At 39.1% G+C, this 13,053-nt stretch overlaps 1 protein-coding gene across 2 annotated transcripts in view; it reads right to left on the reverse strand.

Annotated features, from left to right (window-relative positions):
• DYNC2H1 (dynein cytoplasmic 2 heavy chain 1) overlaps positions 1 to 13,053 on the reverse strand; it is a 178,840-nt gene that overhangs the window by 115,708 nt on the left and 50,079 nt on the right. The window contains exon 29 of one of the 2 annotated variants that reach the window (XM_079788478.1): positions 2,117 to 2,229. In XM_079788478.1, the coding sequence (XP_079644604.1) occupies positions 2,117 to 2,229 (113 nt within the window). Of the gene's footprint in view, positions 1 to 2,116; positions 2,230 to 6,351; positions 8,469 to 13,053 lie in introns of those variants that run through there. The other variant, XM_079788479.1, reaches the window with a different exon arrangement.

Genomic DNA, 13,053 nt, shown 5'->3' on the forward strand with positions numbered 1-13,053 from the left:
TTACCTGTTGTAAATTATGCTTCTATAAACATAGGGGTGCAGATATTATTTCTAATTGGTGTTTTGGAGTTTTTAGGATATATTCCCAGAAGTGGGATCAATGGGTCAAATGACAGTTCCATATTTAATGTTTTGAGGAAACTCCATATTGTTTTCCACAGAGGCTGCGTAATCTATTGACTGACCCTATTCTTTTATTTCAGGAGGGTGAATTATAATTTCTTATTGACTCTTACATCCCAATGTGTTATATGTCATATAATTAATAAATGATTTAAGTAATTTGAAGAAAACCTTTATTTTTCAACCTCTTGGCATAATTGCAAGTATAAAAACTCAAAAGTTGTGGTTAGCTACTACAATATCTATACAAACCAATATAATATGAACATTTAAAAAGTATCTCATTCCTTTTATCATTATAACTAATCAAAGTAGATTGGCCAATAAATCAGAATCAAAGTGACCAGCTACGTCCCCAGACTCTTGCTATCCTAATGATCTCACATTCAGAAAGTTGCAATCCTGGGAAGGGATTGCTTAGTCAGGAAGAACTATATTATCTGGGGGGTTGAGCTGCCTCTTCAAATAAAACTAACTTTGTTTCAAGGTCAAAAAATATGTTTTCACTCACATGATTATAGATAAAATAAAAGTTAAAACAATGATTAATAAAAACTATAATAAATATTTATGAATCACTACCTACTTAACTTTAAAAGACTATCATTTGCAATAAAATCTAAGAGAAAAAGCTGCAATCTTAAATAGTTTTTCATTACTTACTTTAACTCTATGTTCCAGTTTTTCTTTTTATCTTTAGAGCTCTTTCCAATATTAAAAACAGCATGATACTTGACTCAGCTCCAAAGCCACCAAAGCAAAAGAGTGAAGAGCTTTGTCTGTGCAAAGCTCATCATCACAGACACTTCCAGACTGTGATGGAAAATTTCCTCTGCTGGAAAATTAGCTCTAGCCCAGCTCTAAAACTTAAGCTCTTCCTCTCTCTGTTCATCTAGTCCCAACAAAACTACAGGAAGGAAAACAACAGCAGAAAGCAACAAAACTCTTCACCAAGCATGGGCACTGTTTTGAAAAACTTCTGTGCTTTCAAATCACCTGATAAACTGTTGAGGCCCAATCAGGAACAGTCCTTTGGCTAAACTGTATTGATACATGCATGATAAGACATGGCCTTTGACTTCAGTTGGAAGATAATTCTGGAACCTAAAAATTATAATTCCATGTGATGCAACCTACTGCTATTTGGTTTTAGCTGTATACCTGTAATAGGCCTTTGAGAATTCACTTTCAGTGCTATAAAAACCAATTAATCATAGCTATTCTGCAAATGCACTAGCTTTAAGCTTACTAGATCACATAAATCATCTTATACAGCTCATTTTTATTAATCCTCACCGAGGATATTTTTTCCATTGATTTTCAGAGTAAGTAGATGGGGAGGGAGCAGGGGGGCAGGGGGAGAAAAACAGAGAGACAGAGGAAAGAGACAGAGAGAAACATCAATGTGAGAGAGACTCATCGATTGGTTGCTTCACACACACACCTCAAACGAGGCCAGGGATTGAACCTGCAACCCAGGTATGTGCTCTTGACCAGGAATCAAACCCAAGCCTTTAGTGTAAGAGCTGATGCTCTAACCGCTGAGGATGCCAGCCAGGACCATACAACTCATTTTTAAAAGAAAAGAGAACTAAGACTTATCAAGTACTTATGTTCCAAACACTATATAATGTGCTAAAAGCCAGTTATCTCATTTAATTTTCAAAAGAAAGCCTTTGCAACAAATAGTGAGATTCCCATTTTACAGATAAGGAAACAGATTCTAAGTCACTTATTCTAAGTCAATAAGTTTAGTAGCTAAGATTACTATCCAAGTCTTTTTTACTCCAAGCAAAGGCTCTTTTCATAATTATATACTGCCTTCCAAAGATTAAAAATCCATATTCCCTTTAATATCAAATAATTCTGAACAAAACTAAAAAACAAATTGCTTTCTAAATTAACCAACTTTACCCTACGAATTGACTCAATTTTATATGAAGGTCATACACTTAATTCTTTTAATTTTCATATATGAAAAATAATTACTTACCTCTACATTATTTGATAGAAGAACTTTATTTTTTAAAGGTACAATTTCGCCCTCCAAAGATTTCATTGCAATTATATGTTTTGATTCATTATCAAAACATACACTATTAATACCTACATTATAAAAACAATTTAAATGCAAAATGATTAAAATAATTATTAGAAATCATATATGGTTATCACATAATATATACTTCATAATAAATATGACAATGCAATAGAATGTCAATTCTAGCATAGAATGTAATACAATAGCTTTACATAACCAAAAAGGGGAAACAACCCAAGCCCATCAACAGATAAATGAATAAACTGTGACATATTCAAACAATGAAATGTTATTCGTAATTTAAAATAATAAAATATAGAGGTAGGTATCTCAAAACATTATTGTGATGAAAAAAACTCAGACACAAATTAGTGCATAAGAATACAGACTGATGATTCCACTGATATGGGGCAAAAAGATGAGAGAAAGGGGGAGGGCAAAGAGGACTGCCCTTCGCCAAAATTTGAACATTTTTTAATATTTAACAACAACAACAAAAAGCCTAAATACATTAACTAATTCTGATCTTTAGAAAACCCTATAAGTTATTATTTTCAAATTTTCAGAGAGGTAACAATTAATTAATAACTGACTAATTAATAAATAGTACAGGTAGAGCTTGATTGCAAGCCTTCTGATTCCAAGAGCTCTTTCCACTACCGCCCAAGCCCACAGTTATAAACATCTTAAAACTTCAAATAGACAGTGATTAGTAAATACTTCTGTAAAGCACCAGAGTAAATCTTTTCGGTTTCTACAAGCCATGGTTCTCTGTGTCAACTAACCAAATCTGTGCTAGTAGCATGAAAGCAGCTATAGACAATAATGAACATGAGAGTGTTCCAACAAAATTTTCTTCAAAAAACACTGCCAGTGAGAGATTAAAAATGGCAGCAGAGTATGTGGATGCTGCACAGACACGTCCCCAGGAAAACACTGGAATTACAACTAAAATACAGAAAAACTTCCTGGATAATCAACAGAAGACTCACTGGAGAGAACGTGATATGCGAGGACCAAAAGTGGAGACTGCATAGAGACTGGTAGGAGGGGCGGATGCATGAAAGGGCTGGCTGGGCACCCACAGACATCAGCTAAAGTTCCAGACAGATACCTCAGCTGTGGGGAATTGCCACTGAGAACTGTGGAATCTAATCCCCAAGCTGGGCCCCCCAGCAGAGAGCACCACAACTAAGAAGGATGCCCACATAACATCTGGCTGTGAAAAGGAGTAGGCTTACTGTCTGCCAGGGAGCCTCTTAAAGGGCCGACACACAAAATTCCATGTGGAGCCAGCCACCTTGTGCTTAGGCAGAGGAAGGACAGGGTGGACCATAGTTGTGTGAAAAGAAGCCAGGATTGGGAACTCAGAAGTTAGAGCTCAGAAGGCAGACACCCCAAGTTTCTTGTGCTGAGTCATTCCCTCATGCAGCAGAGGACCTCTTTCCCAGACATTTGCCCTGCCTTGTGGGAAGATAGTTGACTCACCCTATTGAAAAAATCCTTGCTCTGAGGTCACTTAAGAGACTGAAAATAACAATTAGATTCCAACCAGAAGCAACTGCCCCAATGTGTTGAAAAAAACTCTCTCAGCACCAGAGAACAATTGCCTGGAGACAATTCAACTCAGAATCCTATCTGTCTGTAGGCAGAGGCAGTCTCTGGAGGCTTTGAGTCTTTGCCTGTTCTAATTAGTCAGAAACAGCATTTGACATTGTCCTGCATTAGGAATTGAGAGGCGTAGAAGATCTACCTAATACATAGTTACAAACATAAATAGACAGCCAAAATGAAGAAACAAAGAAAGAACCCCCAAATAAAAGAACAAGAGAATTCTACAGAAGAAGATATAAATGAAGCAGAGATAAGAAATTTATATGAAACAGAGATAAATTTATTTGATGGTAAAGATGCTCAACAGCATGAGAAAAGATATAGTAACTATGAAAAAAGAACAATCAGAAATAAAGAATAACATAACACAAATAAAGAACACATTGGAAGGCATACACAGCAGATTAGGGGAAGCTCAGGATTGAATTAATGAATTAGAAGACAGAGTTGAAAATATCACTCAACCAGAGAACCAAAAAGAAAAAACAATTAAAATACATGAGGACAGCTTAAGAGAGCTGTGGACCATGTGAAACATAACAATATTTGAATAACAGTTGTGCTAGAAGAGGCAGAAAGGGAGAAAAGGATAGAGAACGTGTTTGAAGAAATAATGGCAGAAAACTTTTCTAATCTGGTAAAGGAAAGGGTCACACAGATACAGGGGGCACAGAGAACCCCAAGCAAGAAGAACCCAAACAGGCCCATGATCAGACACATCAAAATTAAAATGCCAAAAATTAAAGACAAAGAGAGAACCTTAAAGGCAGCAAGAGAAAAGAAAACTGTTACCTACAAAGGAGCTCCGATAAGGCTGACACATGATTTCTCATCAGAAACTCTACAGACCAGAAGAGCATGGCATGAAGTACTCAAGGTAATAGAAAGCAAGAATCTGAAACCAATCTTACCTTATAATAGACAAATATGCAAATTGACCGCAACTTTGCTATGTCCAAGCCACGCCCACCAACCAAGCCACGCCCACCAGGAAACCATTGCAGGGACATTGGGGTGTGGCGGAGCCCAAGGCCGGGAAAGCCTCCGCCCGAGGCTTTCCCGGCCTTGGGCACCAGCGGGGAGCCTGCATGGATTGAAGGAAACCACTGGGGGTCGGCTCCTGCGATCGGTAGCAGGGACGATGGGTGCGGCCGAGCCCAAGGCCACCGCCCGGGGCCAAGCCCCGACCCTGAAAGAAGGCAGAAGGCGGTGGCCACAGCCAAGGCCTGGGTCCCCGGTGCCGGCAGAAAACTGGTGCAGGCAGCCAGGTGAATGAAGGTCTATTGCACGAATCTTCGTGCAAACGGGCTACTAGTATTACTATATCCAGCAAGGCCATCATTCAAAATAAATGGTCAAATAAAGAACTTCAACAACAACAACAAAAAGTTAAAGGAGTACATCGCCACCAAGCCAACATTATAATAAATGATAAAAGGGACTGCTGTAATGAGAATAAATAGAGAGAAAAACCTAGATATACAGATTTTAAATGGCAATAAATAAGTAACTATCAATAATAATCCCAAATGTAAATGGATTAAATGCTCCAATCAAAAGACATAGGGTAGCTGAATGGATACAAAAACATGACCCAAATATATGCTGTCTACAAGAGACCCACCTCAAAACAAAAGACACACACAGGATGAGAGTGAAGGGATGGAAAAAAACTGTCCATACAAATGGAAAAGAAAAAAAAGCTGGAATAGCAATACTCATATCTGACAAAAAAAAACTTCAAAATGAAGGCCATCACAAGAGACAACAAAGGTCACTATATAATTCTAAAGGGATCAATCCAACAACAGGATATAACACTGGTAAACATTTATGCACCCAATATAGAAGCAACTAAATATATAAAAAAACTTCTAGAGGACTTTAACGAAGAGATCGACAACAATACAGTCATAGTAGGGGACTTTAACACCCCTCTGACTTCACTGGATAAAAACTTAACAAAGAAATAGTGACTCTAAAGGATACAACTGGATCAGATGGATTTAATTGACATTTATAGAACACTAGTAGCCCTGTAGGTTGCTAGTAGGTTGCTGCCCTGCCCTCATGTAGCTCCCCCCGCCCCCATGCCCCCACCCCTCTCATACCTCGCTGCCCTACCCCCTCATATAGCTCTCCTGACGCCCTCTTGTAGTTCGCTGCCCCACCCTCCTGCAGATCCGTGATTCGGTTGTTACATGGTTGGTCATTATGCCTCAGGGCGTAATGGATAATTAGCATATTCTTTTCTTATTATATAGGATTTCCCCCCCAAAGAAGCAGAATATACATTCTTCTCAAGTGCACATGGATCACTCACAAAGATAGACCACATGTTAGGGCACAAAACAAATCTCTACAAGTTTAAGAAGATTGAAATCGTATCAAGCATCTTCTCAGATCACAGTGTAATGAAATTAGAAAGCAACTACTGTAAAAACACCCCAAAACATTCAAACACATGGAGGCTAAATAGAATATTATTAAACAATAATGGTTCAGTCGACAGGTCATAACTGCTGCTTAGGCTTTTATATATACAGATAGTTCTGGAATGCTAGCCATAGCGATCAGACAAGAGGAAGAAATAAAAGGTATCCAAATTGGAAAACAAGAAATAAAACCCTCATTATTTGCAGATGACATGATATTGTACATAGAAAACCCTAAAGACTCTACCAAAAAACTATTAGATTTAATAAATGAATTTGGCAATGGATACAAAATCAACACCCAAAAATTGATGGCTTTTTTTCTACACCAATAATGAACTCACAGAAAAAGAAACTAAAAAAAAAAAACAATCCTATTTACCATTGCAAAAAAAAAAAAAGTTATGGTACTTAGGAATAAACTTAACCAAGGAGGCAAAAGACCTATACTCAGAAAACTACAGGACATTGAAAAAAGAGAGAGAAGAAGATATAAATAATTGTAAGAATATACCGTGTTCATGAATTGGTAGAATCAACATCATTAAAATGTCCATACTACCCAAGGCAATCTACAGATTCAATACAATCCCTATTAAAATACCAAAAGCAGCCCTAACTGGTTTGGCTCAGTGGATAGAGCATTGGCTTGTGGACTGAAGGGTCCCAGATTAGATTTTGGTCAAGGGCATGTACCTTGTTTGTGGGCACATCCCCAGTAGCAGGTGTGTAGGAGGCAGCTGATTGATGTTTCTCTCTCATCGATATTTCTAACTCTCTATCCCTCTCCCTTCCTCTCTGTAAAAAAATCAATAAAATATATTTAAAAATTAAAAAAATACCAACAGCATATTTCACAGACCTAGAACAAATACTCCAAAAATTTATATGGAATCAATAAGACCCCAAATAGCTGAAGCAATCCTGAGAAAGAAGAACAAAGTTGGAAGAATCACAATAGCAGATTTCAAGTTATACTACAAAGTCACCGTAATCAAAACAGCCTGGTACTGGCATGAGAACAGGCATGTAGATCAATGGGACAGAACAGAGAACCCAGAAATCAACCCAAGCCATTACACTTAATTAATATTTGACAAAGGAGGCAAGAGTACCACGTGTACTGGTTAATAATGTGGACTTTTTCAATAGATGGAGTTACACATATGTTGATATATATGCAATTTGATATGTATGCTATTTTGTTGTATTGACAGCAAGATTCAAAACTTCATATGTCAAATTTTGTGAAGGTGTTAACATCATAGATGTTTTTACGCTTAAAAATGTCGAATTTCGTGCCAAAAAAAAGAGCATTTGCAGGAAGTTTTAATTCATTATATTATTTTGAATGAAAAGTTATCGTATACTTCGGGAAGCTTATGTAATCATGCTCCATTTCAAGATACTTGTGAATGCTGGTTTAAACACTTTAAAAGTGAAGATTTCGATGTGAAAGACAAAGAACATCCAGGTCAAGCGAAAAAGTTTGAAGACCAACAATTATAAGCATTATTGGATGAAGATGCATGTCAAACTCAAAAATAACTTGTAGAAAGATTAAACGTTGCTCAGCAAACAATTTCCGATCATTTCCAAGCAATGGGAAAGATTTTAAAGGTAGGAAAATGGGTGCCACATCAACTGACCAAAAGACAAATGGAAAACCGAAAAGTCATTACTAAAATGTTGCTTCGACAGCAAGAAAGTCTTTTTTGCATCGAATTGTGACTGGCAATGAGAAGTGGATTTATTTTGAGAATCCCAAATGCACAAAATCATGGGTTGATTTAGGTCAACCATCAACATCGACTGCAAGGCCAAATCGCTTTGGAAAGAAGAAAATGCTCTGTGTTTGGTGGGATCAGGAAGGTGTGTTGTATTATGAGCTTCTAAAACCAGGTGAAACTGTTAACACTGATTGCTACCAACAACAAATAATCTATTTGAACCACGCTTTGATCGTGAAATGACCAGAATGTGCCAGAAGACACGGCAAAGTAATTTTGCTTCATGATGACACACAATCCCACACTTCAAAACCAGTTAAAGACACATTAAAAGATCTTGCCTCGGAAGTATTAAACCACCCGCCATATTCACCAGACCTTGCTCCTTCAGATTATCACTTGTTCCGATTGATGGCACACACACTTTCTGAGCAGCCTTCAAAACGTATGAAATGAAAAATTGGGTCTCTGAATGGTTTGCCTCAAAACAAGAAAAGTTCTATTGGGATGGTATCCACAAATTACCTGAAAGATGGGGGAAATGTGTAGCTAGTGATGGACATTACTTTAAATAAAGCACTTTTGATGTTTCTCTTGAAATTATCGTGTTTTCTTTGATTACAAAATCCGCATTATTAACATGTACACCTGGCATACAATGGAATCAAGACAGTCTCTTCAATAAATGGTGTTGGGAAAAATTGGACAGATACATGCAAGAAAATTACATGCAAAAATGGAAACTAGACCACCAACTTAAACCATACACAAGAATAAACTCAAAATGGATAAAAGACTTAAATGTGTCGGGTAGGGGAGGCTGGGGGAAGGTCAATGGGGGGGGGAAGGAGACATATGTACTACTACTTATAATACTTTAAACAATAAAATTAAATTTAAAATATATATATATATATATACATATATATACATATATATATATACATATATATATATAAAAAGAAAGTGAAATATATAAAATAAAATTTAAAAAAGATTTAAATGTAAGTTGTGAAACCATAAAAATCCTAGAAGAAACCATAGACAGCAAAATCCCAGACATCTCTCATAGCAGTGTTTACAGATACATCTCCTAAAGCAAAGAAACTAAGGAGAAAATAAACAAATGGGACTACATCAAAATAAAAAGCTTCTGCACAGCAAAAGAAACATCCACAAAATGAAAAGAGAGCCCACTGTATGGGAGAACATATTTAGCAATGATACATATGATAAAGGATTAATATACAAAATATATAAGGAGCTCATTCAACTTAACAGAAGGAAGACAAACAATCCAATTTAAAAATGGGCAAAGGATCTAAATAGACATTTCTCCAAAGACATATGAAAAAAATGTTCAAAATCATTGATCATCAGAGAGATGCAAATTAAAACAACAATGAGGTATCACCTCACACCGGTCAGAATGGCTACCATCAACAAATTAACAAATGACAAGTGCTAGTGGGGATGTGGAGAAAAGGGAACCCTAGTACACTGCTGGTGGGAATGCAGACTGGTGCAGCAACTATGGAAAAACACTATGGAGCTTCCTAAAAAAATTAAATATAGCACTGCCATTTGACCCAGAGATCCCACTTACAGGAATATATCCTAAGAAACCCAAAGCACCTCTATGTCCATAGAAGCACAATTTATAATAGCTAAAATCTGGAAACAGCCCAAGTGCCCATCAGTAAATGAGTGGATAAAAAGTTGTGGTACATTTATACCATGGAATACTCTGCAGCTGTAAAAAATAAGAATCTCTTACCCTTTCAGACAGCATGAGGAACCTGGAGAGTATCATGCTAAATGAAATAAGTTAGTAAGAGAAAGACAAGTATCACATTATCGCACTCATATGTGGAATCTAAGGAACAAAATAAGCTGATGAGCAAACTGGATCCAGAGACAAGGAAGCATGGAACAGTGCAGACTCTCAGAGGGAAGGTGGGTGGGTGGGAGGTAATCAACCAAAGACCTTATATGCATATATGCATAACCCATGGACACAGACAATAGGGTGCTGAAGGCTTGGGGCTAAGGGTGGGAGTGGGCTGGAGGGGGTCAATTGTGGCGGGGGGAGAGGGGAGGGAACATATGTAATACTTTCAACAATAAAGAATTATTTTTTAAAAAGTTATAACTTATAAAAACTGGCAGTGAGCCAGATTTGACCTGTGGGTCTATAATTTGCTGATCCCTAATTACAAGTTAAGATGAAGAAAAATTTTTATTTCTTAAAGTTAATTTGAAAAATATTACTCTTGAAAGATGGCGACCGGCAGGAAGGTAGGGAGAGAGAGAGTGTGAGTGAGGAACCCATAGAGGAGAGTGTAGATGTGTGTGGTGTGTGTGTATGTATGAGATAGGGTCAGTTAGATTCTGCAGGTCTTCCAAGGGGCTCCCGAACAGGGCAGCCCCAGACGGCGGAGCCCCGCGCACAAAGCGGACACTTCTCGGCGGGGCGGCTGGTGCGGAGGCAGAGACCACGCCATCTTGGGAAACAGAGCTGCCTGAGACTCGGATCCTGGCTTCTAACACAAACCAGGACCCTGCAGCCACTGGGGACAGAGAACTGCTATCACAGCTTCAGACAAACAACAAGAATCCAGACTTCCCGGCAGATTTCCGTGAGTCAAAGAGCCTATCCCCCTCCTCGCAGGCGCTGATAGCGCCATAGTAACTGATAGACCCGCCCCTCCCCCAAGCTGCTGAGCGCCCACAGGCGTGCAGAAAGCGCCATAGTAACTGATAGACGCGCCCCTCGCCCAAGCTGCCGAGCTTTGCGCAGGGACGCGCTCCCTCTTAGGGAATTTGGCGCGCGCTCGCGCACGGGACAGAAGCAGCTCCCCGTCGGGGAAATCTGTCAGTGCGCACAGAGGGCTCCCCTTCGGGGAATTTGGGGGAATTTGGCTCGCGGGTCACAGCTCCCCCTTCGGAGATTCTTAAGAGGGGCTTCCCTTTGGGGAATTTGGCGCGCAGGACGGACTCCGCCCCCCTTCTGGGACTTTGGGAGAGTGCACTGAGCCGGCTCAGCTTCAGGTTTTTAAGAATGTGCCCTCTAGCCGGTTTGGCTCAGTAGAGAGAGCACACACAGGACGCAGCCCCACTTCAGGGAATTTGGCACGCCGGACACAGCTGCCTGGGATCCCTGACTCACAGCACATTCACACTAAGAGCCAGCGACCCCAATTGTTGGTGCGTGCACACACAGGGACCCTGATTCTCAACGAGAAACCGCACAAGGCAACAGAGACTTTGACACTCGAGTCTTGGTGCAGACACAGGGAAACTCTGACTCCTGGCACATGCTAAGGATCTCATTCTCGGCACATACCAACAGTGTGGTGCAGACAGGGCCCCTGATTCTAAATGTGCACACGAGACCACACGGAACACTGGGGACACTGATCCTGGGCAAGTCTGGTTCCCACCAACCAAAGACAGCCACACGTCCTAGTGTCAGTGCACTTCAGTGAAACTAGGGTGGAGCGAAGTCCCCACAGCACACGGCCCAGGTCCACGCAAACAGAAGCTTGAGCTTTCTGGTAATAGCCAGAATGGGGAAACGAAATAACTCACAGAGGAAAGAAAATGTGGAGTCGCCAAGAAAGGAAATTAGTGAAAATGAAGCTTGCAACATGACCGAAAAGGAGTTCAGAGTAATGGTCATGGAATTTATACATCGGATGGATGAGAAAATCAACAACTTATGCAAGAATCAGGAAGAAATGAAAAGTGATATAGCTACAATCAAAAACACCATGGAAAGTTTCAACAGTAGATTACAAGAAGCAGAGGACCGAATTAGTGAGTTAGAAGATCAGGTACAGAAACAAGCTCAAGCTGAACAGCAATTGGAGAAAAAAATTAAAAAGCAGGAGGAAAGCCTACGGGAGCTTCGGGACAACATGAAACGAAGTAACATGCGTATAATAGGGCTGCCAGAAGGACAAGAAGAGCAGCAGGGATTAGAAAATCTATTTGAAGAAATAATGACAGAAAACTTCCCGGATATGGGAAAGATAAAAGTTACGCAAGCAAAGAGAGTCCCAAGCAGGATCAACCCCAAAAGACCCACACCAAGACATGTCATAATTTCAATGGCAAATATAAATGATAAAGAGAGAATCCTAAAGGCGGCAAGAGAGAGACAGAGAGTTACCTACAAAGGAACACCCATCAGGTTGTCAAATGATTACTCATCAGAAACACAACAAGCTAGAAGTGAATGGAAGGAGGTATACAAAGTGTTGCAAAGCAAAGGACTGAATCCAAGAATACTATATCCAGCAAGACTATCAATCAAAATTGAAGGGGAAATCAGGAGCTTTGCAGACAAAAAAAGCCTCAGGGAGTTTATCATCACCAAACCAGCAATGCAAGAATTGCTAAAGGGAATACTGTAAAAAGAAGAAATAAACAGGTAAGAAGGAATACAGACACAAAAATAGATATGACTGCAAACAAATACCTTTCAGTAATAACTTTAAATGTAAACGGACTAAATGCTCCAATCAAAAGACATCGAGTAGCTGAATGGATAAAAAAACACGACCCATATATATGCTGTCTACAAGAGACCCACCTCAGAACAAGAGAATCACACAGATTGAAAGTGAAGGGATGGAAAAATATCTTTCAGGCAAATGGAAATGAAAAAAAAGCTGGGGTAGCAATACTTATATCTGACAAAATAGACCTCAAAGTAAATGCCATAACAAGAGATAAGGAAGGCCACTTCATAATACTAAAGGGAGAAATCCAACAAGAAGAAATAATTCTGGTAAACATATACGCTCCCAATATAGGAGCACCCAAATACATAAAAAAACTCCTGGAGGATATCAAGGGAGAGATTAATAGCAACACAATCATAGTAGGAGACTTTAATACCCCACTATCACCACTGGACAAAGCCTCTAAACAAAAAATCAGCAAAGAAACAGCAATCCTAAATGACTCACTAGACCAGATGGAATTAATTGACATCTTCAGAACATTTCACCCCAAAGCCACAGAATATACATTCTTCTCAAGTGCACATGGGTCATTTTCAAAGATAGACCATATGCTGGGTCACAGGCAAAGTCTCTTCAAA

Source organism: Cnephaeus nilssonii (assembly GCF_951640355.1).
Source record: "Cnephaeus nilssonii genome assembly, chromosome: 13".
Lineage (NCBI taxonomy): Eukaryota > Metazoa > Chordata > Mammalia > Chiroptera > Vespertilionidae > Cnephaeus > Cnephaeus nilssonii.